The sequence below is a fragment of the Dendrobates tinctorius genome, unplaced genomic scaffold (assembly GCF_039654945.1).
Source record: "Dendrobates tinctorius isolate UK_male_01 unplaced genomic scaffold, ASM3965494v1 ptg000377l, whole genome shotgun sequence".
NCBI classification, from domain to species: domain Eukaryota; kingdom Metazoa; phylum Chordata; class Amphibia; order Anura; family Dendrobatidae; genus Dendrobates; species Dendrobates tinctorius.
Window position 1 is genome coordinate 1,017,773 of NW_027362043.1, and position 27,077 is coordinate 1,044,849.

General features: G+C 40.3%; 1 protein-coding gene across 1 annotated transcript in view; it reads left to right on the forward strand.

The window, feature by feature from the left end:
- Positions 1 to 27,077, forward strand: part of PTPRS (protein tyrosine phosphatase receptor type S) — a 567,518-nt gene that overhangs the window by 255,471 nt on the left and 284,970 nt on the right. The window contains exon 6 of the mRNA XM_073563025.1: positions 1,146 to 1,256. Within this exon, the coding sequence (XP_073419126.1) occupies positions 1,146 to 1,256 (111 nt within the window). The remainder of the gene's footprint in view (positions 1 to 1,145; positions 1,257 to 27,077) is intronic.

Genomic DNA, 27,077 nt, shown 5'->3' on the forward strand with positions numbered 1-27,077 from the left:
ATGGCACCACTTTGCTGCAGCAAGATAGTGACAGCACTGCGGCTTACTGTGCTTTCATTATTTCATAATTGCTGCATTTTTACATGTCCACAAAATGGCTTACTTACCGTAATTTCATTGACAGATTTGGTCCTACTTTACTCAGGTTAGGTTTTTTGAGTGTGTCGCTAGAAGAATTTACTCCTGGATACGGGGCCCTTATTTTTGGCTGTGTGCCTGATAACTAAATATAATTCCTCACCACTGTCACTTTTTTCCTTTGCTTTCATTACAGAAAATACACCAATTCGAGGTAAGGCATTTTGTAAAATGCAATTTCCCTTTGAGTTTTGGACCTCACTCATTCCTTTTCGTCTTCTTGATCCTTATGATGTTTCCGTATTAATTTTCACTTTGCTCAGTCTATGAATATGTACTCGCCTAACTTGGCATTAGAAGACTGCCTAGCGTTCAGTCTCATTTTGTAACTTTCACCATACAATCCAAGCTCGGCTATCGAACAACATTCACTATCTGTGTTACATGGTATTCAGGTTTTTGATGTCACCATCATTTTTGTTATCTTTTACTAATTACAGTTGAAATGTGGTAAACTTGCCCTAAAACATAATGGTACCTGGCAATGGAAAACATTTGTAACTATAGTGCCTGTTAAGTATGCATAAATTGACAATATGTGTCTCGAGCCCTCATTCCTACTGCAAAAACGCTCCCCAACCAGAGAAAGAAGAAAGCAGCATGTAGGAACCAAACCATGGATAGGATATCAGGTACATGTTCATTGCACTTCTTCAAGCAGAGATTCCATTTCTTAAATTTCCCTAGGTTGTTACTAAAGTTATGATCTGTACTTTTTAGATAGAGCACAACAATGTGATTTTTATTGGAATTCATTAAAATAGTAAGTAGCTCGTCAGTCAAATCTAAAATGTTGGTAATCATTGTAAAAACATTTATTTAAGCTGCATATTGCTTTCTGTGAATAGGTTCCTCCATCCTATGGCTGATGACTACATAAGCCATGTATAGATCACGGTTTTAGCAGCAGCTTCCTGCAACAGTACCTCCAAATTAGGGTACCAGAATGACAAACAAATAAGACCCGACCTTAATGCTTTTTGCTATCTTTTCTTTTTCCTTTGCAGGTGCCTTACAGATTGAAAATAGTGAGGAGACCGATCAGGGCAAATATGAATGTGTGGCAACAAACAGTGCCGGAGTTCGCTATTCTTCACCCGCTAATCTTTACGTGAGAGGTAGGGAGCAGCCGAGCTCTGCACGCTGGTAATGTGTACAAACTGAGGGCTTTACCTGCCCTTGGCTCCTAATGTCAATGACGGCTTTACCATTTTTTTAAAGATATATTAATATGTATCTGTTACCATTTCTACTAACAAAGTAGGGTAGTTTATATTTATTTATACACGCCGAAACAAAAGCCAAGATTGTTGATTTCTCACACCCTTATTGTTAGTTAGTGAAATAATATAATCAGTGCAGACATGATTGCTATAGTTAAATTAGACATAAAACTTACGTTATCATTATGGGAAAAGGTGAGGAATATTTTCTTTCTAGTATTTTTTCAGATTTGTTAAGGACAAGCTGTTTTGGTCTCCTAAAGTTTAAGGATGTATCTAATAATACAGCCCAATTTTTATTTTATGGCATAATAGGGAAACATATACTCATAGGTTAGGTACCACGATAATGCAGGTGCAATGGCTATCGCAAAGATTCCTGGTAGGTATGAATAACTCTTGGTTTCAGGTTTTATTGTATATTATTCTGGAGGCACAGTGCAGTACAAATGAAGATTAATATATGTAGTCTTGTGAAACAATAGGATCCCAAATTGGGCCGTGAAGAGAATTATGGACTGTTTATAACAATTAGAAGTAATTACTGTCATGCAAGCAGATTTTCCATCTTGTTGGGAAGTCTCCTTTTGGTGACTTGATCCTTCGATTTTTCTCGTTATGACCCTCACTGGTTTATTAAAGCCATGTGGCATAAGTCCAATGATGGGCCGATATCTCAAGAGCTTGAGATATCTTCCCGATTATGGCTGCATTAAGCATGTCTCTAAGATCTGTAAACTTAGAAATGTACTTGGAAAAGGAGCTTCTATTAGAAGTCTTATTTAGTTTTAGAAATGAATTGGTCAGTAGATACTGCTACTGTTGTTATTACTATGTTAAGTAGGTCTTAATAAAATGGCATAAACATATATATCTAAATAGCTATATCTAGATACGTATAGATATAGCTATATAGATATTGCCAGAATTTAACTTAGAAGTAATGGTTATAAAAGCATAGTTATACTTAAGTGCTCAAAAACAGAAAGATTGGAAGAGATGACTTACTGACTTGAGCTGGATAACCTCCATCTCAAAAGAAAAGGGAAAGTTATTTGTTAATCCTTTGAATATATATTAATGGATTAGTCGCTTTGCAGCTGAAAGCCTGGAGAAGGTCTTTTTTTACTCTCTCTGTGTCTCCCCTATTTTTTCTCTTCTCCTCATGTCATTGTGTTCTGCATCAAACCCCTTAACATCCCTCAGAGCTACGAGAAGGTTGGTGTGTTTTTTTTTGTTTACGTTCTTTACCCACATTTTTACATTCTTAAAAAAAAAAGAAAAAAGGAAAAAAAAAAGAAAAGACTAAAAAAATTCTATTAGTGAAGGACAGTGCAGCTGTCCATGGTCTTTGGGGATTGAGATGATATTGCATTGTGAGACCTCTCTATGCATCCTTTGGTAATGTTGCTGGGTTTTTGCACTTTTCGTCGTCATGGTTAATGGGTGCTTGGGCAATGAGCCTGATGCATGATAGAAGAATGCTACTATCTTTGCATGTGTTTTGTTTATTTTATCTGTATATGTGTGTATATTTTTTGTTTTCTTGTGTGTTTTTTTTTTGTCCTTCAGTAAGCAAATTTACTTTTAGTTTACTGTGGTAAAAATGCATACATTTTTGGAGTTACTGCCTTGTGGATCCAGATTTTTGCAAGTCTTTAAAAATAAATAATTTTTATTATTTTTCCCACCAAATATTTATTAACAAGTATAACAATAATAATCAAAAATAAGCAAATCATAAATTAATCTTACAATTCTTATTCTATTTACTTATTAATAAATACACTTTTGTTTACATTTTTTACAAACCTTATATATTTATGTTTAAGTTTATTTTGTACAATTTTTTTTTACATTTCTGGTAGCTGTCTAAAGTTTGCACATGGCAGGAACATATAATAAAAATGCTACGTTTATATCAGTGTTTTACACTATTTGTGTATAGCTTTGTCTTTGCCTTAAAGAAAAAAAAATAGATTACACCTTGTGAAGTTTTATCTCCTTTTATTCTAATTCTTATGACTCAGAAATCTTTGCCAATCACACAATCTCAACATGATTATGACAAATTGGATAGCATTCATATATCATTGGAAATCATTGAACAACAAGGTGTAATCTAAGCCTCCGTTATCTTGTACAGGCTGCACATTATTTTGGCTCCCCTCCCTTCATCCCTTTCTTCTGCATTTTGGAATAAGACGGAATGATTCCTGTCTCACCAAAATGGTATTATAATATTTGTCTTCTCCCACCCTGTTTGGAGCCGCCGCTTGCTGACTGTTGGAGTGCAATGAAATAATTGGATTATGTTAGTGCTTCAAATGCTCATATCGCTATGTCTTTTTTTGTTGATTGCAATTTATTCTATTTTACCATTTATTTATTTATTTTTATTTTTTTCTAATTCGGGGCTTGAAAATCAGTGGTTTGAAAATAAAATAAAATTTGAAAATTGTTTGTATAGCAAGAAGCACTCACAGAGTATATACCTAATAGTGATGAGTATGCTCGTTACTCGAGATTTTGCGAGCATGCTCGGGTGATCTCCGAGTATTTGGATGTGCTCAGAGATTTAGTTTGAGTCCCCGCAGCTGCATGATTTGTGGCTGCTAGACAGCCTGAATACATGTGGGGATTCCTTAACAAACAGGCAATCCCCACATGTATTCAGGCTGTCTAGCAGCCACAAATCATGCAGCTGCGGGGACTCAAACTAAATCTCTGAGCACATCCAAATACTCGGAGGACACCCGAGCATGCTCGGAAAACTCAGGTAACGAGCATACTCATCACAAATGCCTAAATATAAAGAGTGGAATTGCGATCACAAGCACTCGATCTATTATTAATAAAGACAATCCTTAACCATATGCCCTATTATATATGGAAACAAATGAGAGGTCTCCATCTCTTTACCTGCTTTTATGAACAAGAAAAGAAAGTTGATCTGTTTGGCCTCAGTGAAGTGGTAAATTTTTCCGGGAGTGATTGTCTGGCCAGAAATGGCTTTTTTATTCTTAATGGCTAATCACCAGGGTTAGAAAAACCTGACCTACAATGGTAAGCTGATCATTAGCTTCGACAAACCCTATTAATGCAAAACTACTACAATATATATGCGTATGGTCCAGCTGTATAGAATAAAGACTCTGGCACTCAAAAAGTCATGTTCTGAAGAAGTCCCTTTTAATAGTGTGGTCCAAAAACAGTGTAACAGTCGGTGATGTTTCGGTCAAGCAGACCTTAGGTGAAAAGAAAAAAAAAGTGTGTCCATTCCGTGCAGAGGTAAAGCGGTAAAACCTGCCATTTTGAGTCCCAGATTCCTTATTCTATATATCTAAGTAGTGGGACTCTATCCAAACACCAACCAGAAGTGTCGTACTCCTTTACTATATGGTCCAGCTGTAGGCACCTTGTGCCGCTTGCATGTAAATATAACACTCTGCTATGGAAATTATTACGCTGACACTGGACTAAGCATTCTAGATAAAAACGATGAGCTTTATTCTCCGGCGTTATAGCAGTGTGATTGGATAGCATACTTGGGATGTTTATTACGAGTATTAAACTTTTAGTTAATCCTTTGTAGTTTTTTACCTGTTGCGTTTATCATGTAGACAGAAAGTAGAACACAAGGCTAGTGACATTCAGATAGGAAAACATTAACGAAGCCTAAGTTTAGAATGTTAGTTAAATGTAAATTCCAGCTTAGTACCTTATAGTACCTTTTTGTAATTATTTGTAAGGGAGTCCTAAATCCTAAATCATTTTCACATACTCTGTCATTACATTAGGGTTTTCCAGATTAACATACCAGCCAAAAGAATAATGTTGTGGCATTGCCCAATGGTGGTGGTCAACAGGAGACATTTTCTCTCTGTCATCTAGTCAGTTGTAATATAAAGCAAACTGCATTTTACGTCTCAATACTGAATGAAATAACAGAAAATTGTACACCCTCGGTCAGCATCTCCTTCTCTATCCTTACCTGCTGTCATATATAGGGAATATAGAATACCTGACAAAGTCGCTTTAAAAAATAGTCATGTTAATTATTTTCCATAAGCTAACACTACCCTTCTTCCACCAATCAGTAATTGTTATTAAAATATAGCTTTTATTTACACTGCAAAACAACTTACTCCCACACTAATCTACTAATGTACAAAGATCAGCCCAGTGCAGTGTTACATCAGGGCCAAAAAATGTTGAAGTGAGGTTCATAGTCAGTTGAATATTAAAGTAAAAAGTTTATTTTTGTTGGTAAATTTTAATACACATTTTAATCAGAACAAAGTGCTGGAATGAAAGAAGGGCGAGCTCACATGCTTAAACTAGCGAAACAGGCGTAAGAACAAAGCTATAGGGAAATGAAAAAATAGACTTATAATATTTATATAGTCTATTATCTATTCAGAGCTCAAAGATAGCTGTCTGGTGTGCAGAAATACAAAAGATGCTATACTGAAATGGACACTAGTATATATCAAAAATTACCAAAGAAGTACAATTTGTCTATATGGGTTGTGCAAATGTTCTCCTCTTAAAGGTTGTTACAGAGTTTGTTATCTGTGGTCAGCTCTGCAGGTAAACACATGGCAGGTGACCAATGAGGCGTACCTCTCACCATATGGCTTAGCTGCAACACCACCAACAGACTATATGTGTTAGGTGTCAGGTTTCTGCATCTGCTCTGCAGGAATCTAGAGCCTCACATTCGGCGGTCTCTTGCTGTCTTTCTGCTACAGAGGAGATTACTTTGCAGCAGAACGCTCCAGAGACTAAGTCCCTCTGTGCTCCTACTGGGCATGCTCACGAGACGATCTCCCATTGGAGATCGGGAGTCATGTGCCCAGGTCCTGTTCCAGATCTTATTGGTCCATCTCGGAAATTTGGAAGGTCGCGCACGGCTATAAAAAGCGTGCATGGCCGTTCCGCCATGCGCTAGTATAGACTATAGTGCTATGTGTGAATGGTGACGGATGTATGACTCTGGTGACTGACTCGTTTGAAACCCCTTCCCTCTGATATTACACATGGTGATTGGGAATTAGTTTAGTAGTCAGCTCCAGTCAGTGGCAAGCCTTTATCCACTGTGTTCACCGCTACGCTAGCGTCCCACATTGCGCTTGCCTTCAAGCCTTGTCGTCGAGCGGCAGTGTCCTACGCCGCGCTGCAGTTGCAGCCCCCCTTGGCGCTCGCAGTAGCGACGCCGCACACACGGTAGGTCTAGAAGGACGCAGCTCCTCTGTCTTAGGGCCTGCTCCTGTGACCAGATACCGTGTGTGCATTTTAACTGAACTATGTGACACTAACAGGTTCAGTGTTCTTTGTGTTTTTGTGTTACGGCGTCTCTGTGTGTGAACAGAGCCCGCTCTGCGCACTACGGGTGAAGTTGAACCCGTGCGCATTATACTGCCATATTGCTCCTGCCATCACTCAGCAGTGGTTGTAACACCTACTGCGCGGTGGACCCCGAGCGGCGAACGCACTTTATTATCATTTTTATTTAGTGCGTTCCGCCGTTCCTAACAATATGTCACGATCCCTTTCTGGTTCCTCTATAATTTAAATATAGCTTTTATCCTTCCAGGCCAGCGGGGGTTAATTTCAGTTTCCCTTGTTGGCAGCTTGCTGCAACTGCACAGTTGCTAGGTCAGCTGACGTTTGTGATGACCACTCCCACCAGCTCTGAGTAGATAATAGACTATATAAATATTATAAGTCTGTTTTTTCATTTCCCTAGAGCTTTGTTCTTACGCCTGTTTTGCTAGTTTAAGTATGTGAGCACTGCCTTCTTTTATTCCAGCACTTTGTTCTGATTAAAATGTGTATTAATATTTACCAATAAAAATCAACTTTTTACTTTAATATTCAGCTGGTTATGAATCACTTCAACATTTTTTGGCCCTGATATAACATTGGACCAGGCTGATCTTTTTTATTAGTATTATAGTACCAAGTGTTACCCAATTATGTAGGGTGTTTTTTTTTTATTTTAGGACAATATTTGTTATAAGTAATGTACTAATGTACAGAATTAAACATTTGCAACATGTAGACTGTTGTCTGATCTTCTGATGAAAGTCTGCTGAAATTCTTTGTGACTGCAAACTTCTGAATCCTTACAGCGTGGACTGCACCAAATGCTGTCATAGTAGCGTAGCTAGTGGGGGCAAAGGGGATGCTCGCCCCGGGCCCTGAGCTCTGAGGGGGCCACCTATAGGCTGTGTGCCCACATTACAATTTTTATGCGTTTCCACCGCTTTTTTGCCGCAGCGGAAACAGTTAAAAAACGCTAATAAAGCGCATCCTATGGGATTTCGCAGTTGCTGTGCCCATGCTGTGGATTTTACTGCTGCGGAATCGCATAGCGGTAAAATCCGCAGCATGTCCATTATTTCTGCGGAATCGCGGCGATTCCGCCGCCATAGGATTGCATTGAAATGCTCACTTTACGCATGTGGCTATGCCTACCTTACGTAAAGTGAGCACTTCATGTGCGGATGGTTCCCAGGGTCCTCCATGCCCTGGGTACCATATTCCTGTAAAAAATAGAATTAAAATGAAAAATCGGTATATACTTACCCTCTGTTGGCCCCCGGAGTACTCTCGCCTCTTAGCCACTCTGCCAGCATCTTCCGTTCCCAGGGATGCATTGCGCGAATGACCTCTGATGACGCAGCGGTCTCGCGTGATCAGGGCCGGTTTTAGGCAAAGTGGGGCCCTAGGCAAAGTTTAAAATGGGGCCCCAAATGCTAACATATTGCACATCACACAGACGCATTTTGATTGTGTTTACATGTGATGAGTTCAGGTCGCTAAATGAGTGTGATCGACAGTATTGAAGTCGTTCAACACTTGTTTCCCGGCCACTTTCCACCATCTGAGAAAGAATGATGGGGACACAACAATCACTAATGGATCAATCTGTCCTCATACAGTATCATGTTATCAGCAGCACCTTTCCTCATGCCCGCGCTGCTTCCGGCTCCTGTCTCAGCGGCTGCTCTGCCTGTTACACAGTGAGTGCACTATGGCGTCATCGTGCACCCGCAGTGTCAGAAGCAGAGTGGGGAATGATGGGAGAGGGAGCGTCAGCTGACGCTCTCTCCTCCATCATTGCTTTGAACTGTATCGACGTCTATGACGCCAGTATAGTTCAATGGGGTGGTGGGGGGAGTCGGCGCTGGGGGCCTCACGGGCCCCATAGCGGCTGCATGATTTGCTGCTAGTTGGGGGCCCCTGGGGGAGCGGGGGCCCTAGGCAGCTGCCTGGGCTACCTGCCCCTAACGCCAGCCCTGCACGTGATGCTACGTCATCAGAGGTCATTGTCGCAAGGCATCCCTTGGAACGGAAGGTGCTGGCAGCGTGGCTGAGAGGCGGGAGTACTCCGGGGGCCGACAGAGGGTAAGTATATCCCGATTTTTTTTATTTTTTTATTTTTAACATTCTATCTTTTACTATAGATGCTGCATAGGCAGCATCAATAGTAAAAAGTTGGTCACACTTGTCAAGCACTATGCTTGACAAGTGTGACCAACCTGTCAATCACTTTTCCAAGCGATGCTTTAAATCGCTTGGAAAAGTGCAAGCATTCTGCAAGCTAAAAACGCTTGCAAAACGCTTGTGTTTTGCAGGAAAACGCATGCAAATTCCGCATGCGTTTTACCCGTGGCGGGGAGTTGCGGAAATACTGCGGACATTTCCGTAGCATTTCTCCAACGTGTGCACTTAGCCATACAGTTCCTCTCTGCGGCAGATCAGGGAGACTCAATCTTCCTGCACTGCCATCTGGCCACTATAGGGCCCCTAGGCCCCTAAGCAGTAGGGCAGGGGCCCCCACCCATCATTGCAAGTTCAGCTGTCTGCTAGATGCAGATACAGTTGACTGCATTGTTGAGAGTGGGTGTGTCACACCCCCTCTCCCGTCATCCCCGTCTTTGTGTTTGACATCACGAGTGCATTATGCTATATAGATTCTGCCTATGGGGAGTGCATTATACTATATATAATCTTCTATAGGGAGTGCATTATACAATAAAGAGTCTGCCTATGGGGAATACATTATACTATATAGAGTGTGCATATGGGGAATGCATTATACAATATAGAGTATGCCTATGAGGAGTGCATTTTACTACTCTATACAGAGTATGCCTATGGGGAGTGCAATATATTACTGTATATAGAGTTTGCCTATGGGGAGTGCATTATACTTCTGTATATAGACTCTGCCTATGGGGACTGCATTATACTACTGTATATATAGTCTGCCTATGGGGAGTGCATTATATTACTTTATATAGAGTGTGCCCATTTGGAGTGCATTATACTACTGTATATAGACTCTGCCTATGGGGCGTGCATTATACTACAGTATATAGACTCTGGGTTAAGAGAGGGAGGGAACACTTTAAATTGAATCAGATTAAATCAGTAATTGAATATCGTGACCATGTGTGACCAAAGTGCCCTCTCCCAAGCAAATGGATGGTTGACCATCCGATATAAATGAAGAAACCAACTGACGATGGTGAGGGAAAACCTGATAGGGGCCGTACAAATGAATAATTAAAAGTGAAGAGAAAAATTGCTTGTTAAAACAGCCTTTATTAAAACGCACCCCTACTACAGGCACACCGCATCTCCCACCTTCCTGGCACTTGCAGGTATTCAGCCTTATCCCCACGCTATTGCCTCCCACGGCCTTATTGGCTGACCCTCACTACAATATATCGGCGCACATGTGATATTCACCACTGTGGTCTGCTTCAATATGTACTCAGTCTGATGCTTCACACATAATTTTGCATACTTTTTTGCACTCTGCATCTATTGCACACCTTGCAAATTTGCACATCATTACTGTTTTTTATATATATATATGTTTCATATATATACTTTTTTTGTACATTCTTGAATTATTCAGCACTTTTGCATATTTTGCACAATTATATATTTTTATGCTCTTTGCACTGTGATGTTGTATCACTGCATAGGTTTACATATACTTTTTTTGTGCCAATATTTTTGCACTATTTTTGCACCTTTTACAATTCTCTGCTGCTATAGATATTGGCTGTTTCCATGGGTTTATTCTGATCTGCGTCAGGTTTTGTGGTATAGAGATAACCATTACTTGAGTTGATATTAGTTGGATTTATTATCCTCCTTATAAGTCATATATACTCATTATTTTATGGCGGTTTAATTGCCTTATGCACTAATTTTACTATATTTCATATATTTTTATGTTGTTGAGCCAAAAATATTTTAATAAAGGCTATTTTAACAAGCAATTTTTCTCTTCACTTTTATTTATTCATTTGTACGGCCCCTATCAGGTTTTCCCTCACCATCTTCCGTTGGTTTCTTCATGTATATAGACTCTGCCTATGGTGATGCCTTATACAATATAGAGTCTGCCTATGGGGAGTGCATTTTACCATACAGAGTTTACCTATGACGAGTGCATTATACTATATGGCGGCCTATGGGGAGTGCATTATACTATATTGAGGACTATCTGGTTCATTATATTATATGGAGGTTATCTAGGGGGCCATCATACAGTGTTGGAGCCATCAAAGAGTTTGGGGGCTACTAAGAGATTAGTATACTGTGTGGGTGGTATTATACTGTGAGAGAACATCATACTATGTATAAGAGAGCATCATAGTGTGTATAGGGGAGCTGTACAGAGGGAGACTCGGGACATTATTAAGTGTAAAGTGAACACTTATTGTTATAGGAGAACTCAGGTTATTGTGACTGTCAAAGAGGCCAGAGGACATTATTACTTTATAGGGGGGAAATGTGGGCACTGTTTACTTGGGCACTTACACAGGGCATTACTATATTCAAGAAATTTGTTTTACTATCTAGAGGGCACACAGAACCACACAGCAGGTGCAGTAATAGGGACATATACGGCAGCAGCGGCTCAGCATTGGAGTACCAGCAGGATGAGGAGTTTGTGCAGGTTGGGAATAGATGGTGACCTGCTGGAAATATGAGAAGTGAAATGTGTCTTTATTGTAATCTCTGCAGCCGAGTCCTAGGTGGAAGAAGTTGTCATGTCTGCCTGGGCCAGATGGAAAAAACAGGAAAAGTGAATGACTCCACCAGAAAGAACGTCAGCTGTAAGTCACCATTTATAGCTGTGCTGTAATCTCTTATAAGTTCCATAGGACTAGTATCTACCACTGACCATATGGCGGTAATATCACTGTTGGTCTTTATATAGAGATTATTTTCAGTAACAGCGTGGTCATCTGCTGAGGTTCCCCTCCACTATTATGGTGCGTCACCCAGTTTTAATCAAGGTTACCTGGTTAGGGGCCACTCAGGAGTTTCGCCCCCTAAACCAAAGCCCTAGCTATGCCTCTGCGCTGTAAAGCCCCCGTCACAAGTTTTGTGACGCAACAGCGATCTCACCAGCGAGATCGCTGTGTGTGACACTGACCAGCGACCGGCCCTCCTTCTGGTTATCGCTGATCGTCCTGGAATAGCCAGGACATTTTTTTGATCGCTGGTCTCCCGTTGGCCAGCACGCATCGCTGCGTGTGACAGGCGGGAGACCAGCGATCAGCGCGCTGTTAACTAAGGTAAATGCACGGTTTCTAAGCAGCGCACGGTGCTTAGAAACCCGATGTGTTACCAGCGCGCTGATGCAGGGAGCTGGTAACCAAGGTACACATCGGGTTTCTAAGTGACGTGTGCCGCTTAGAAAAGCGATGTGTACCTTAGTTACCAGCTCCCTGCATCAGCGCGCTGGTAACTAAAGTACACAGCGACGCCACGCGCTCGGCGTCACTGGTGCTGATAGCTGGTGAAGCTGTCTGTTTGACAGCTCACCAGCGATCCTGACAAGTTGATATCATTGTCGGGATCGCTGGTGAGTCGCTATGTGTGACGGGGCCCTAAGGGTTCTCTAGTTTTTCCAGAGAGCCTGCAGGTATGTGATTTGCATACATCTGGGCACATTCTGACTAGACCTGATCAGCTTCACTCAATTCACTTGTATTGAGCGAAACTGAGCACTTCTAGTCGGCATGTGACCACATGTATGCAAATCACATACTTGAACTCACATGATGGCCCACTCTCACCGTCAACACCAGAGAATCCTGACAGTGTACAGTGCACACACTGTATGGATTCAGAAGTCTGATGTCACATAGAATTACTGCATACATTCATCAGAAGATCGGACAACCCCTTTAATATATCCTCAACCTCTAGAGATAATTAATTTTACTAGTGGTAGAAATGCAACTAAGACTAACTTGCAACAAAGCTAAATGGCTTTCTCTGCCCAGATTATGAATTATTGGCATACATCATATCAGATTATCTAGTTGAAAAGTAGCTATGAACTACTGTAATATTGCCAGGTTTCACTGTTTTGTAGTATTCCTGTATCATGGTTTACCAGTACTTGCTATGTCTGCAGGTTATGCCATTCTTTACATCAAGTGAAAGATATTGCTTCAATCTAAAATATGTTATCACGTAGCCCCCTAAATGCTTCACTGCAGCAGTGGCCCCCTCACGGCGTATGGAGCTCTATGCTTAGATATTGAGATATATAAATATGCTTCAAGAGGTAGGCTCTCTGCTTCTCCATGGTTGGAAACGCCTGCTTCATCTCAATAGATGGATTATTATGTCCAGTAAGGAAGCTGGCTGAAGGAAGACAGGAGTCTTCTCCCATACACATTGATAAGAGAAGATGCCCCATTAAAGATATAAGGAGCTAAGATGCTAATCATATGGACTTGTCTCTGATAAGACAATTTTTTTTGTTGCTTTTTTATTCTTTTAAAGGCAGAGGTCTTTGAGTTTGATATCACTTAACTATGAATATATTTAGTTGTAAGGAATAATTTACAGGTAAGCAAAAAGTAGTTGTAATCAAATTATGTTACTGTTCACTAATTTTCAAGAAAATTAGTTGCGTTCGTGACTTGCACCCTATTTGTCATGTGTTTTACATACTTCGTACACCTTAAAGGCCAAGATGAGTGGCTTCCAGGAAAAGAGCAGTGTCATAATTGGAAACGGTCAAAGCCTCGCGTGCTTCACAAAGTGGGCCGAAGGTCTGCGGCAAATTTCTGACACAATGTTATCCTAGTAGGTGGTGTGAACTTCGACTCGACGGTCTGAAGATATGCCAGATTTATAAAACCGCATGAACTGCTATATTGAACCTGGTGCATTTTAAGATTGAGTCGTCTAAGAAATGATACATTTGCCACGTTGTCTTTTTTTTAAGTTGAGTTTGTGGAAATAAGTGATTTATGAATGACAGTTCTAAAATATATAGAGTTAACTGTACAAGTGTCCAGGCGAGAAACCATCCTATTAATCGAGATATCAGTGGGACTTTGGCAACCGATTGTGATTGCTTCACGTTTATTCATTTATTTATCTGAAGAATATGAAATAGAAATTGGAATATATGTCTCTGAATGAATATGTAAAATATATATATACACACTTAAAGGCTTTATATCTTTACCTAAAATGTAATGAAGAATCAGAGCAAGAAATTACATGTTCACTTTTTAGCAAAATATTTAAGACTGCAGCTGAATCAAATGTGATGGCATTTTGTAAATCCAATTAGGTAATTTCCATAATTTGTTTCTGAAAATAACAGGGTTAGTGTTAGCGACTTTCCATTAGTATTTATGGTACATCTACAAGCAGTAAAATGAACACTGAATATTTTTGCCTGTTTTTCATGGGCAGTAATGTAGATTGACCATGTATGAAAAACCTCTCTTACTGAATTTTGGGTCAGCTGAGGAACTGTCATGTCATTGCAACATTACTCAACCTCCTCTGTCTTCGTCCTATGTAATTACTTTATATTAATTTAAAATACTCTTAATCCAAGATATGTGTCCCATATACCCATGTATGCCTTCCATTTTGTCAGCCCAGTACCCAGATCAAGTTTCACACATTTTTCCACAAAGGTCAATGAGTGGGAGATTTTACAGCTTTGCTGTCACTTATTCAGTTTGCTTTTCGTGGAGTGTAGGCAAAAGATTTATTTAGGCACTACACTAGCAAAAATGAAGCTACAGCACAAACAAATGAGGTCTAAGGGTATGTGCACACGTTTCGGATTTGCTGTGGATCAGCTGCAGATTTCCTAGTGATTTACAGTACAATGTTATTCAATGTGGAAAAAAAAAACTGCTGTGCACATGCTGCGGGGAAAAATCAGCACGGAAACGCAGCGGTTTATTTTCCTCAGCATGTCAATTCTTTGCGTGGATTCCGCAGCGTTTTTACACCCATTCCATTATAGGAATCCGCAGGTGTAAAAACGCAGGGGAAATCCACAATAAATCCGCTGGAAATCCGCATAAAAAACACACGGATTTTGACCTGCGGATTCTGCCAAAAACAGATTCCGCATAGCAATCCGCAACGTGTGCACATACCCTATCTCTGATGCAACAGTACAGTGGCCCATTTTCCTGTGTCGACTCCAATAAGAAAATGTTTCACCAACACCTTCATCATTGCCTATTTTTATTGCTTCCTCATAAGAAAAACTACATATTGACCGATACAGTGGTTTTTCTCAGGAGCTTAAAGAGGTTATACTGGAAATACCTGAAAAATCCTGACAACATGTGGTGCGCACAGTGTTAGGATTCAGAAATCTGGAGTTACTGCTGACTTTTAGCAGAATAATGGACAACCCCTTTAAGAAAGACGTGTGTGAGTCAATTTAGTAAAGGACAGGATAAATAACACAGGACCCCATTATTAGTTACCAGTGGCGTAACAATAACTAATCATGATGCTTTGTATTTATTGTTTTTCTATAAGTGATTTTCAACTTTGTAGGGTTGTGTAGGGTAGGTGAAATAATCTGTTTGGGAAAATGACACAAGGACTTTTCATTTCCAATTATTGTTTATCAATACAAGAATAAGTGTGCTCTAAGTGCCTTTTGCTGCTTATTCGTGCATCCAGCGTGCCCGTAGCTTTCCAGTAACTCACATTTCTACTGGACTTTACCGGTGGGGCTGACATGAGGCCTAATCTTGGCAGCTACTTATTTGAAACAAATTTTCCTCCTTAGTTCATATTACAACTGGTACAAGACAAATATACTTTAGACGCAAACATCAAGAAGGCTAAAGCTATGTTCACATAGCATCTTACCCTTCGTTCTGTGGCTCCATTGGGGCTTAAGTCCAAACCCCCTCAAACTACGTCTTGCTGCAAGCCTCGGTTTAAAATAATGTGCGAGAGAGCACACTGTGATTCTGTCAATGGCCCCGTCAGTGCATTCGCCCCACGTCAACCCCACAGGAGCTATTGAGAGTAGGGTAAACCGCCATGTGAACGATGTCTAAGACTGATACTTCCTATTTCCTGATGTAGTGGAGTAGGCATTACAATGTGATGGAACCAAAGAACTAGGCTAATGAGAGTATGAACCCTTTACTCTGTTTGCTCAGTCAATTCACTGTGTGGATATTAGCGTTACCCTTTTAGCTGCTCGTAGCTACAAGGGTCTGCTTATATGGCGTTCTTAATGTCATTTTGTACTAGCACAGTGGCTGATCCTACAGCTTGTCATGCTGCTCAAAACAAGGTGTTTTGTGTTATTGAGCCAAAGACTTTTCACAATTTATTTTCAGGATTGATGTTTTTTATTTTCTGCTTATTACAATTATTGCTCGAATATCTGGTCTGTATTACAACAAAAGTAACAGCTTCTGATTAGTAACGTATGCAAATATACAAGTCATTCGAAATAGTATGACCTATACAACATAAATGAGAACGTCATGGTAGGTAAAGCATCCAATATATACTAAATGAATTTCCAAGCAGGAATATGATAGTCAACTGTTATCATGTCCAAAGTCTGTGATGGAAACTTACCTTGCTCTGGTGTAGAGCTACCTCGCTGATTTCTTTAATGAACAGTATTGTCCTGAAAACTGCATGAAGTCTAGTCACTAGATATAAGCAAAAGCGTAATAAATAATAATAGATTTATTTCAGATATACTCACTTGACTGTCACTATTCATCCCAGGGAAGTGTAGAAATTGTGGTAACACAAGCACACAAGGTCTGTGATAGCATCACACCTGACTGCAATGGAAAGCAGAAATGCCGTCTCTTCAGTCACCACATGTCTTACCCAGACCTCACAATATTGAAAATTTGGAGAGGCAGACACATACTGCTACGTGCACCACATTGGTTTTTATTTTACACTAAGCCATTTCCCTAACCTCACTCCTCTGTCCTTCATATGTGCCTACACAGAAATAGTGCTCCTAGTGAAGGCCATTTATTTTCCCCACAAAGTGCTTTACTTTTTTTACAGTCCCCACAGTATCCACCACACACTAAGATGCCTTCAGTGCCTTCCCAAATAGTAAGACTAATCTGTAGTGCCCACCACATGCACTGTTCTGACTTCGCAGTGTCCACCACAGACTACAATAACTCTACAATGCCCAAGACACACACTATGATGGCACCACAGTGCCCACTACACACACTATGATGGCCCTAAAGTTCCCAGAACAAAATGTGATGCCCCTACAGTGCCCAATATAGACATTATGATACCCACACAGTGCCCACGACTCTCTTTAAATGACTCCTCAGTGCCCACAACACACACACTCTCATACCCCCACAGTGTTGACTACAAAATGTGATGCCCTCACTGTGTCCACTATACATACGATGATGCCCACCCAGTACCATCTGCACACACTAGGATGCCCACAGTGCTCCCCACAATCCCCCACACACAGCAAGACTGAGCTAATTTCTGTTGCCCAGTCATGTAAGTTGAGTCTGTCAGATTAACCAAAGGTCCTTGCAGGTCCCACACTTGTCTCTTCACACACTGAAAATGGAAAAGGCTGCTCTGCCAATCAATGGCTGCACTCGTCACCCACCTCAACCATTGTTTGGCCAAATTACATTTCTTTCCTGTGTTTCTAGAGGGAAAAGAAAGCAGAGAAAAGCATGGGAAAAGGGGGACATCTGAAGGCAGCTTCAAGGGACTGGTGGAAATTATGCTCCTTTAGTTGCTTTTGGTAGGTGCCCTGTAAGCTAGAAACCTTGTCATGGTCATGATAGGAGGAAGATAAACCAGAAGAAAAGGAGAGAATAGACTACACAAGAAATCGAGGAGAAATAAAAAATAATAGAAAAACACATATACAAATTCATTGGAACATATGCAATAAAGGGGAGAACTCACTTACTACGGGTGCTATGTGCACATGAGGAAATATATGGGTGGAATAGGAAAAATGGCTCTATGGAGGTTGGTTGAAGCCACAGCTGAGTTATAAAGAGATCATACATTAGGCAGCCACGTCACTAACTAGGACAGGATTAACGTTTCATTAATAGAAGCCACTTACTGCTTAGACTACTGTATAGATATGAATAGTAATATGTTTGTAGCTCTGAATCTGATTGGGTGTGTAGCACCACAGTGTTGCTTTTTCTCTTTTGGTAGCTTTCTTAAGTAATCCCAATATTTTTTACATTTTGTATGTTTGATCCTGTGCTCTGTGAGTGCTTCCTTTCTATTTAACTGAATGTAAAATAAAGCGCAATATCCATAAAGATGTTTTGTAACCCTGTCCTTCAGACCCCGATAGATTTTTCTTACAGCCAATTGAACATTTTTAGATTCTATTATCTATATCCTGTGTTTAAAAGTTTGCATTTAGTTTTCCTCATGACAGCAGAGTATATGCATCACATGCTGCTGTTTGTCTGTAAATGTGTTTGCTGACTACATTCTGTCAGTCAGCTTCTGTTCCATTTCTACTCTCTGCACTCAGTTATTTGTTGGCCCCATCAGAAGAATTGCACTACTCTGTTCTGTCCGCATGTTACTTTGTTTTCTCCACTTTTATTCATTGTATGTTAGGTGTGCCTGAGGATTTGGTGGAGCCTCTGTGACTCTGTTCTTTGGAGCAGACTCTAATGTGTCAGAATTGAATATCTAGGAAATAGTTTAAAATTACATGGACCATATGTTCCATTAATACCATACTGCTACACATTTATATAGAATGTCTATATCACATCTTTCTCACCGTTATTGCATGTAATGTGTCAAAAGCAATGAAGATAGCCATGATCAACTTATTTTTAAGTGTTCAGGTATATATACAGTTCATCTCACAAAATTAGAATATCATCAAAAAGTTAATTTGTTGCAGTTCTTCAATACAAAAAGTGAAACTCATATATTATATAGAGTCATTACAAACAGAGTGATCTATTTCAAGTGTTTATTTCTGTTAATGTTGATGATTATGGCTTACAGCCAATGAAAACCCAAAAGTCATTATCTCAGTAAAAAAATACTTTATAACACCAGCTTGAAAAATGATTTTAAAATCCGAAATGTTGGCCTACTGAAATGTCTGTTCAGTAAATGCACTCAATACTTGGTCGGGAGTTCTTTTGCATCAATTACTGCATCAATGCGGCGTGGCATGGAGGTGATCAGCCTGTGGCACTGCTGAGGTGTTATGGAAGGCCAATCAAGCACAGTGATACTGTTGTTTTTTTTTTAAATAATTTTTATTAATTTTTCATAAGGGAAGGAAGGGTGCACAAAAGGGAAAAGGGAATAATATAACATTTTTCATAAGGGAAGGAAGGGTGCACAAAAGGGAAAATGGAATAATATAAAACTTAGAGAACTCTTCTTTTATAATAGATGCTTTTCAAAACATGCCATACAATATACTTCGTAAGCATTAAACATTTTACTGTTGTATTTATCTTAATAGTATTAAACTAAAGACGAAACTAACCTAACACTACTACCAATCCAGACTTAAAGCTTAACCTTAGTCGCATTCCTGTAGGAACCGTAAGCAGCTTATTGCAAATACAAAAATGTTGAGTTCCACCAAGCCCACTTTGTGTGGTATTTATTCAAAGAGTTGCTATTAAAAGCAAATCTTTCTACTGTGGAGCTATGGAAACGTAATGTGTCTAGAATATCTGAGAAGGAAGGGATATCTGATTTTTTCAAAAAATGCTAATGAATTTTTTATAGTTAGAAAGATGTGAATCATATATTTGGTTGAAGGATTGATACTCTCTACATCTTTGTTAAAATGTGAGTAGATATTTTTAATACTCCATTTAAACGTATGATTAATATTAACTAGTAATGAAGAGACAATTTCCAGATTCTTAGCCCTGCTGTGTAACAGCTTTTTTATATTCTCTTTTACCATGAAAAAAGAATATTTTTCTGACAAGGGCAGATGATATTTGGATTTAAGCTCACTAAAAGTACTAACCTCTTTCCCATCCCATAAGTCCAACTTTTTTTATGCGTACCTCATCCCAGGTATCTGGTATTGAGAAATTGTAAATCTGGACCAAGAAGGAAAGAGGGAGTCTTCTAATCATATCCTCCTTCTTCTCTTTCCTATGTAGCTTAGTCAAAATGTTCCAGGCTGAGAATATGGCCTGAAGGATGGGATGGTGGTGCTCCTTCTGCCGAGATTCTAATAAGTAACTGAAAAGAAGTTTTGGAATGGAATTATAATTTATTTGGGCTCTTTCTATATCCAGCCATGCCGGATGCGAACTCTCTTTGAACCAATCCTGACTGAATTTGATGAGTGTCGCTTGGTAGTATGACCAGAAAGCGAGTCCGCCATGTCTCTTTGTTTTGTATAAAATTTCCACTGCCATCCTTGCCTTTTTATTTTTCCATACAAAGAGCTAAATTAAATTCTGAATTTTTGCTATAAACGAGACATGTATGTTTAAAGGGATAGTTCTAAATAAATAAAGAATTTTTGGTAAGATGAAGACCTTTACCACTAAAATTTTTCCTAGTAGGGTCAGGTCGTGAGTATTGAGTCTATGGAAATCTTTGGAAATAGTTTTAATAAGGTTATCTATATTGGTGGGGATAATGGATTTAAATTTAGTGGTAATAGTGATACCCAAATAAGTAATTTCCTTTTCTTCCCATACAAAATTGGATTGCTTTTTTATTTTTTCAATTACTGTGTTATTTAAATTGAAGGGTAGAGTTTTTGATTTCTATGCATTGATCTTAAAGTAAGAAACTTTTGAGAATCGGTCTAGGACCTGGGTCAAAGCTTTTATTGAGTTTATTGGATCTGAGATTGAAATGATAAGGTCATCAGCAAAAAGTGTTATCTTATGCTGACATTGCTGTGTTTTGATGCCAGATGTAGAATTATGACTCCTAATTTTTTCAGCCAGGGGCTCAACCGCGAGGGCAAATAGTAAGGGTGATAAAGGACAGCCCTGCCTAGTGCCATTTGAGATGTGGAATTGCGAAGAGAGATGGTTGTTAATGTAAATTCTTGCATTCGGTTGAGAATACAGGGAAAAGATTGAGGAGATAGATTTATTATCAAAGCCAAAATTAAATAAAGAAGTTTTTAGACTCTGCCAACTCAATCTATCGAATGCTTTTTCTGCATCAAGACGTACGAGCATAGAGGGTATGTTTGATGTCTTTATCAGATTAAGCAAATTTATAATTCTTCGCGTCCCATCTGAGACCTGCCTGCCCGAAATGAAGCCAATTTGGTCTTTTCTAACCAGGTAAGGCAAGATATTTTTTAGACGCTCTGCAAGGACTTTGGCATATAACTTAATATCGCCATTTATTAGCGATATGGGTCTGAAATTTTGGACTTTTTCCATGTCTCCAGTTTCTTTTGGTATCATTATTATAGATGCTTCCAACATGTCTGCAGGGAATGCTCCTAAATTCGAGGCATGGTCAAAAAGGGTTTTCAAATGAGGTGAAATAGTATCTGAGAATATTTTAAAATATTCGTTTATAAACCTATCTGGGCCGGAAGACTTCAGCGATTTAAGTTTGTTTATAGTGCCTGCTATTTCTTTCACACTGAAAGGTGAATTTAATAGCTGTAAATCTGAGGGCGTTATCTGTGGAAGGTTTAGATCAGAGAAGAAAGAGTCTATGGCAGCTTGATCTGGGCTAGGCATTGCAGAGTCAGACTTTAGATTATAAAGTTTGCTAAAATATTCTGCAAATACATCTGCAATGTCCGAAGGATGGTGTTTTGGTGTTTAAGATCTTCTGAGGAAGATCTAATATTGTCTATTCTCCTATGTATACATTCTTTCTTTAGTTTGTTAAGCATGTATCTAGTTGGCTTATTCGTGGACGTATAAGCATTAGATTTGGATGCCCGAATAATTGAGTCATACTCTGTTATGAGTTCCGCCCTAAGTTCCTGCCTTAGGTTCATCAGTTCTAAGTGAATGGCGTGAGATGGATAGTCAGATTTATTTTGTTGATCCTCTTTTATTTTGATTTGGGATTGCAGGTTGGAAATTTTTTCCCTTCTTTTTTTTTTTTTTATGCCTAGCTGAAAGTTGCATTAAGCAACCCCTAATGACCCCTTTGTGCGCTTTCCATAGTATAAATGGGTCAACATCTGGTGAGGAGTTTTCAAGGAAGTAGTTATCAATCGTATTCCTAATTATCTCTCTACAGGAGTTGGACAAAATAATGGAAACACCTAACGTTTTGGCATCATAATCTTTGAACATGTTATAAACATGCAGTGACATATGGTAATGTTTTGTAGTTGATTATTTGTGTTATGTGATATGTGTATGTAAATTAACTGTTTGTTTTTCAGAATTGTAAGAACATTGATGAAAACATGATACCAATGGCAGACCTCTCGCATTTTCAAAGAGGCCAAATTGTTGGTGCTCGTATTGGCAGGCGCTAGTGTAACAGAAAGTGCCCGAATGCTTGGTGTGTCGAGAGGTACTGTCTCCAAAGTAATGACTGCGTTTGAAAGAGAAGGAAAAACGTCCGCAGCAAAGCACAGGTCCGGCCGAAAGTCGAAGTTGACTGAGAGAGACCGTCGGACTCTAAAGCGAATTGTGAGAGAGGATCGCAAGACCACGGCTCTGAAAATCACTGCTGAGCTCAATGAACACCTACAGAACCCAGTTTCCACAAAAAATTTTCTTCGGGAGCTGTACAAATCTGGATTCCACAGAAGAGCTGCAATTCGAAAACCGCTGCTCTCAATGGCAAATGTTTCCAAGCGTTTAGAGTGGTGTAGAAACCTCCAGAATAGGTCCCTTGAGCAGTGGAAACATGTGATATTCTCAGACGAATAATCGTTTACCCTATTTCCGACCTCCGGCCGAGTGTACGTTTGGAGACAGCCAAAGAATTCCATCCAGACTGCCTTCTCCCAACCGTAAAACATGGCGGAGGTTCTGTGATGATCTGGGGTGCTATTTCGTGGAGATCCGCAGGGCCAATGATATCCCTTCATGGAAGAATTAACAGCAGCAATTATTTAGGCATTTTGGGCAACCAAGTGCATCCTATGGTTCAAGCACTGTTCCCGGAGTGGAACGCCATCTTTCAGGATGATAATGCACCAATTCATACAGCTAGAATCATTAAAACATGGCATGAGGAACATTGTAATGAAGTTGAGCATCTCATCTGGCCCCCACAATCCCCAGACCTCAACATTATTGAGCATTTATGGCAGATTTTAGAGATTCAAGTTAGGCCGGTTTCACACTAGCGCTTTTTCAGCGCGCACGGCCGGGGGTAGCTCCGCCCCCGAGCCGGCTCTTTGCCCGGCGTGCCCGCCCCTTCCTTGTAGCGCCGCCTCCTAGCGGACAGCGGCGCCTGCGATCGGCGCACCCTATCTTTAGCATAGGGTGCGCCGATCGTGCGCAGGCCGTGCGCTAGTTGCGCTTTGACCTGCGCTGCGCACTTTTGACGGTGCGCCGTGCACGCCAAAATCCGAAAAGTTTGATTTTGGCGCGCACGGCGCACCGTCAAGAGTGCGCAGCGCAGGTCAAAGCGCAACTAGCGCACGGCCTGCGCACGATCGGCGCACCCTATGCTAAAGATAGGGTGCGCCGATCGCAGGCGCCGCTGTCCGCTAGGAGGCGGCGCTACAAGGAAGGGGCGGGCACGCCGGGCAGAGAGCCGGATCGGGGGCGGAGCTACCCCCGGCCGTGCGCGCGCTGAAAATGCGCTAGTGTGAAACCGGCCTTAGACGTCGATTTCCGCCGCCATCGTCACTCAAAGAACTGGAGGGTGTTTTAACTGAAGCATGGGCTACAATTCCTTTGGAAACAATTCACACCTTGTATGAATCCATGCCTTGGATAATTGAGGCTGTAATCGCCGCAAAAGGTGGACCTACTCCATATTAAACTAACTTTTGTTGATGTTTCCAGGTTTTTACATTATTTTGACCAACCCCTGTATATTCTGGGATTTTTAGCAATGTCAGGCTGGTTTTCCAAAGAAATGTATTTTTTATCCAGGGACCTAGAATAAATTCCCCCATAACTGGGGAGTGGTCAGAGAATGATTTGTTTAGTATTTCAAGCTTTTTTGAATTGAGGTAATGAGAAAATATTAGTTAAGAAGAGATCAATTCTGAATGATGTTTTATGCACATCTGAATAATGTGTAAATTCTCATGAGGTTGAATTGAGACATCTAACGACATTGAAAAGTTCATTTTGGGTGATCCAGTTTTTTAGAGTTGGAGCCAAATGACGCACGGTAGATGAGGAATCCATATTTCCATTTGGCACTATATTGAAATCCCCTACTATTAGTAGCTCTCCCTTCTTGGCTTCTTCTATTTTTTTAATAAGTTTATTAAAGAAGGGAAATTGTCTCTTACTTGGAGCATACACATTGACTATTGTACATATTTTACAATTTAGGCTGCAAACCAGGATGTGGAATCTACCCTGAGGATCAATCTCCTCACTGATCAGTTGGAATGGGATATCTTTGCTTATAATTGTGATAACCTCTGCCCTTTTTTTGTCTTTAAGTGATTTGTACATGTGGGGGTAGTTTTTGTGTTGGAAGTAAAGGCCCCTTCACACACAGCGAGATCGTTGAGTTTGTGACGCAACAGCGATCTCGCCAGCGACATCGCTGTGTGTGACATGCATCAGCGACCGCCCCCCCCCCCCCCGCCGGGTATCGCTGATCGTGCAGGTGTGTCCTGGGCCATTTTTTGAAAATTTGGTCTCCCGCTGGTCAGCGCGCAACGCTTCGTGTGGCAGCGGGAGACCAACGATCAGTGAGCTCCCAGCGCTGTAAACAGACACTGGGAGCTGGTATCCAAGGTACACAGCGGGTAACTAAGTGACGCGCGCGCTTAGTTACCCGATATTTACCTTGGATACCAGCGTCCTCGCTGGTCCTGATCGCTGGTGAGTCTGCCTGTTTGGCAGCTCACCAGAGATCATGTAGCGAGGCACCAGCGATCCTGACAAGGTCGTATCGTTGTCGGGATCGCTGGTGCATCGTTTATTGTGACAGCACCCTAAGGGTGGACATCCCTGGCTAACTTGACCTCCTTGAGGCAAACAATATCAGCCTGTGCTTGTTTTATCTCTTTCCAAGTGGCAAAGCGTTTGTACGGGCTATTTAAGCATCTAACGTTGTATGATAGAATTTTTACTTTCTTATTTGCTGCCTACGTTCCTACAAGTTATAAATTACAGTCTGGATGTGAACAATCAAAGAAGAATATCAAAGACTTTCTTAACTAAGCCTAAACCTGCACAGTAATATTTCAAACAAAACTTTGTTTCACTCGAGTAGAGCTCTCCTTAGGGATCACACCTCCAGTGAGACCTCTCTCTAGTTTGGGGGGAACAAACAAGAATTGTGACAAAGAACCCGCCCAGTCACCCCAACACTATACGTAATAAGACTAAAGGCATGTAGAACATACCTACGAGGAGATTAAGGCATAGTGTTCATCCCTTATCTTTGTGGGCTAGTTCTTCTTGGAGGTAGTGTACAAAGTCTAAACCCTCTTCTATTGTAAAGAGAGTGATATCCTTTCCCTTGTGCCAAACCAGCAATTTAGTCGGGAATCCCCATGTATAGGGGGTTCCCAGATCTCTAAGTTTGGTTTGGACGTTACTTCTCCAAAAGCCTTTCTAGCCTCCATTGTGGCTTTTGAGATATCCAAGTAAATTTTGAGGTTGTTATATGGAGGTGGGAAGGACCCCTTTTCTCTAAAGGATTTCAAGATTAGTTCTTTCGTTTGGAAAAAATGTAAGCGCAAGATAGTATCTCGCGGTTTGTCAGCGGCGATGCCTCGTGGACACGGCAGCCTGTGGCTCCTGTCTATAGTGAGCTGTAGCTCAGATAGCGAAGGAGCTGTTTTTTTAAAAAGGGACTTGGCGTAATCTGCAAGGTCATTCTGCAAGACATTTTCTGGGATTCCCCTGATCTTAATATTGTTTCTTCTGCTCCTATCTTTTAAGTCAGTTATTTTTGTACTCAGGGATAGGAGCTCCATTTTTAATTCCAAATTTTCTTTTGCCAGGGATTCTGATTTATTTTCCACTTTTATTATTCTTGCCTCATTGCTTTCAAACCTCTGTGTGAAGCTCCTACATACGTCTTGTAGGGAGTGTAAAGCCGAGTCTAATAGACTCGGTCAGGGCTTTGCAGAAATTAGCTATGAATCCCTCAGTAGCTACCTTGTTTGATGTCAAAAACTTATCAAAATTAACAGGTAAAAATGAAGGATCTGCTAAGCCAGTAGACCCGGGCACCCCCTTTTTGGTTGTGGTTTAGTAGGACTATGGTTGGGGGAGCAATTATGCGACGCATGGGTTGAACCCGTTGCTCAAGTGCTGCCTCCCAAAGCTCGCTCCTCTGGTCCCTTCCTTTTATATGACTTAGAGCTGTCCATCGCCTCCTCCAAAGATATCTGCCCCCTACATCATTTTAGTGCTTGCGTTTTGTGGGGGACCTTGTGTCTCATTGTGAGATTTTGGGTCCGGAGGTCTTTGGTCCAGCCCTTCTTGTATCACTCTACTGTAAGTAAAGTGAAGTATCCACAATCAATGATGGTTTCGGGAGCCATGTCATCTGCTGGTGTAGGTCCACTGTGTTTTATCAAGACCAAAGTCAGTGAAGCCATCTACCAGCAATTGATGCCAAAGGACCCCCGACCAAGTATTGAGTGCATTTACTGAACATACATTTCAGCAGGCCAACATTTCGGATTTTAAAATAATTTTTTCAGGCTGGTGTTATAAAGTATTCTAATTTACTGAGATAATGACTTTTGGGTTTTCATTGGCTGTAAGTCACAATCATCAACATTAACAGAAATAAACACTTGAAATAGATCACTCTGTTTGTAATTACTCTATATAATATATGAGTTTCACTTTTTGTATTGAAGAACTGCAGTAAATTAACTTTTTGATGATATTCTAATTTTGTGAGATGCACCTGTATATATATGCAGTATATATTATATAGACACACACTCATCTTGTGTTCTATTTTCCAAAACTCATAACAATTTAAATTTTTCGGTTGATGGATCTCTGTCAGAGATTGTTTTTTTGTGAGTGTGTATATATTTTATATATACAGTGGCATGTAAACATGTGGGTACCCCTTGTCAAAATTACTGCTATTGTGAGCAGTTAAGCAAGTTGAAGATGAAATTATCTCTAAAAGGCCTAAAGTTAAAGATGACACATTTCCTTTGTATTTTAGGCAAAAAATATATTTTCATCTTTTACATTTTAAAAATTACAAAAAAGAAAATGGCCCAATGCAAAAGTTTGGGCACCCTGCATG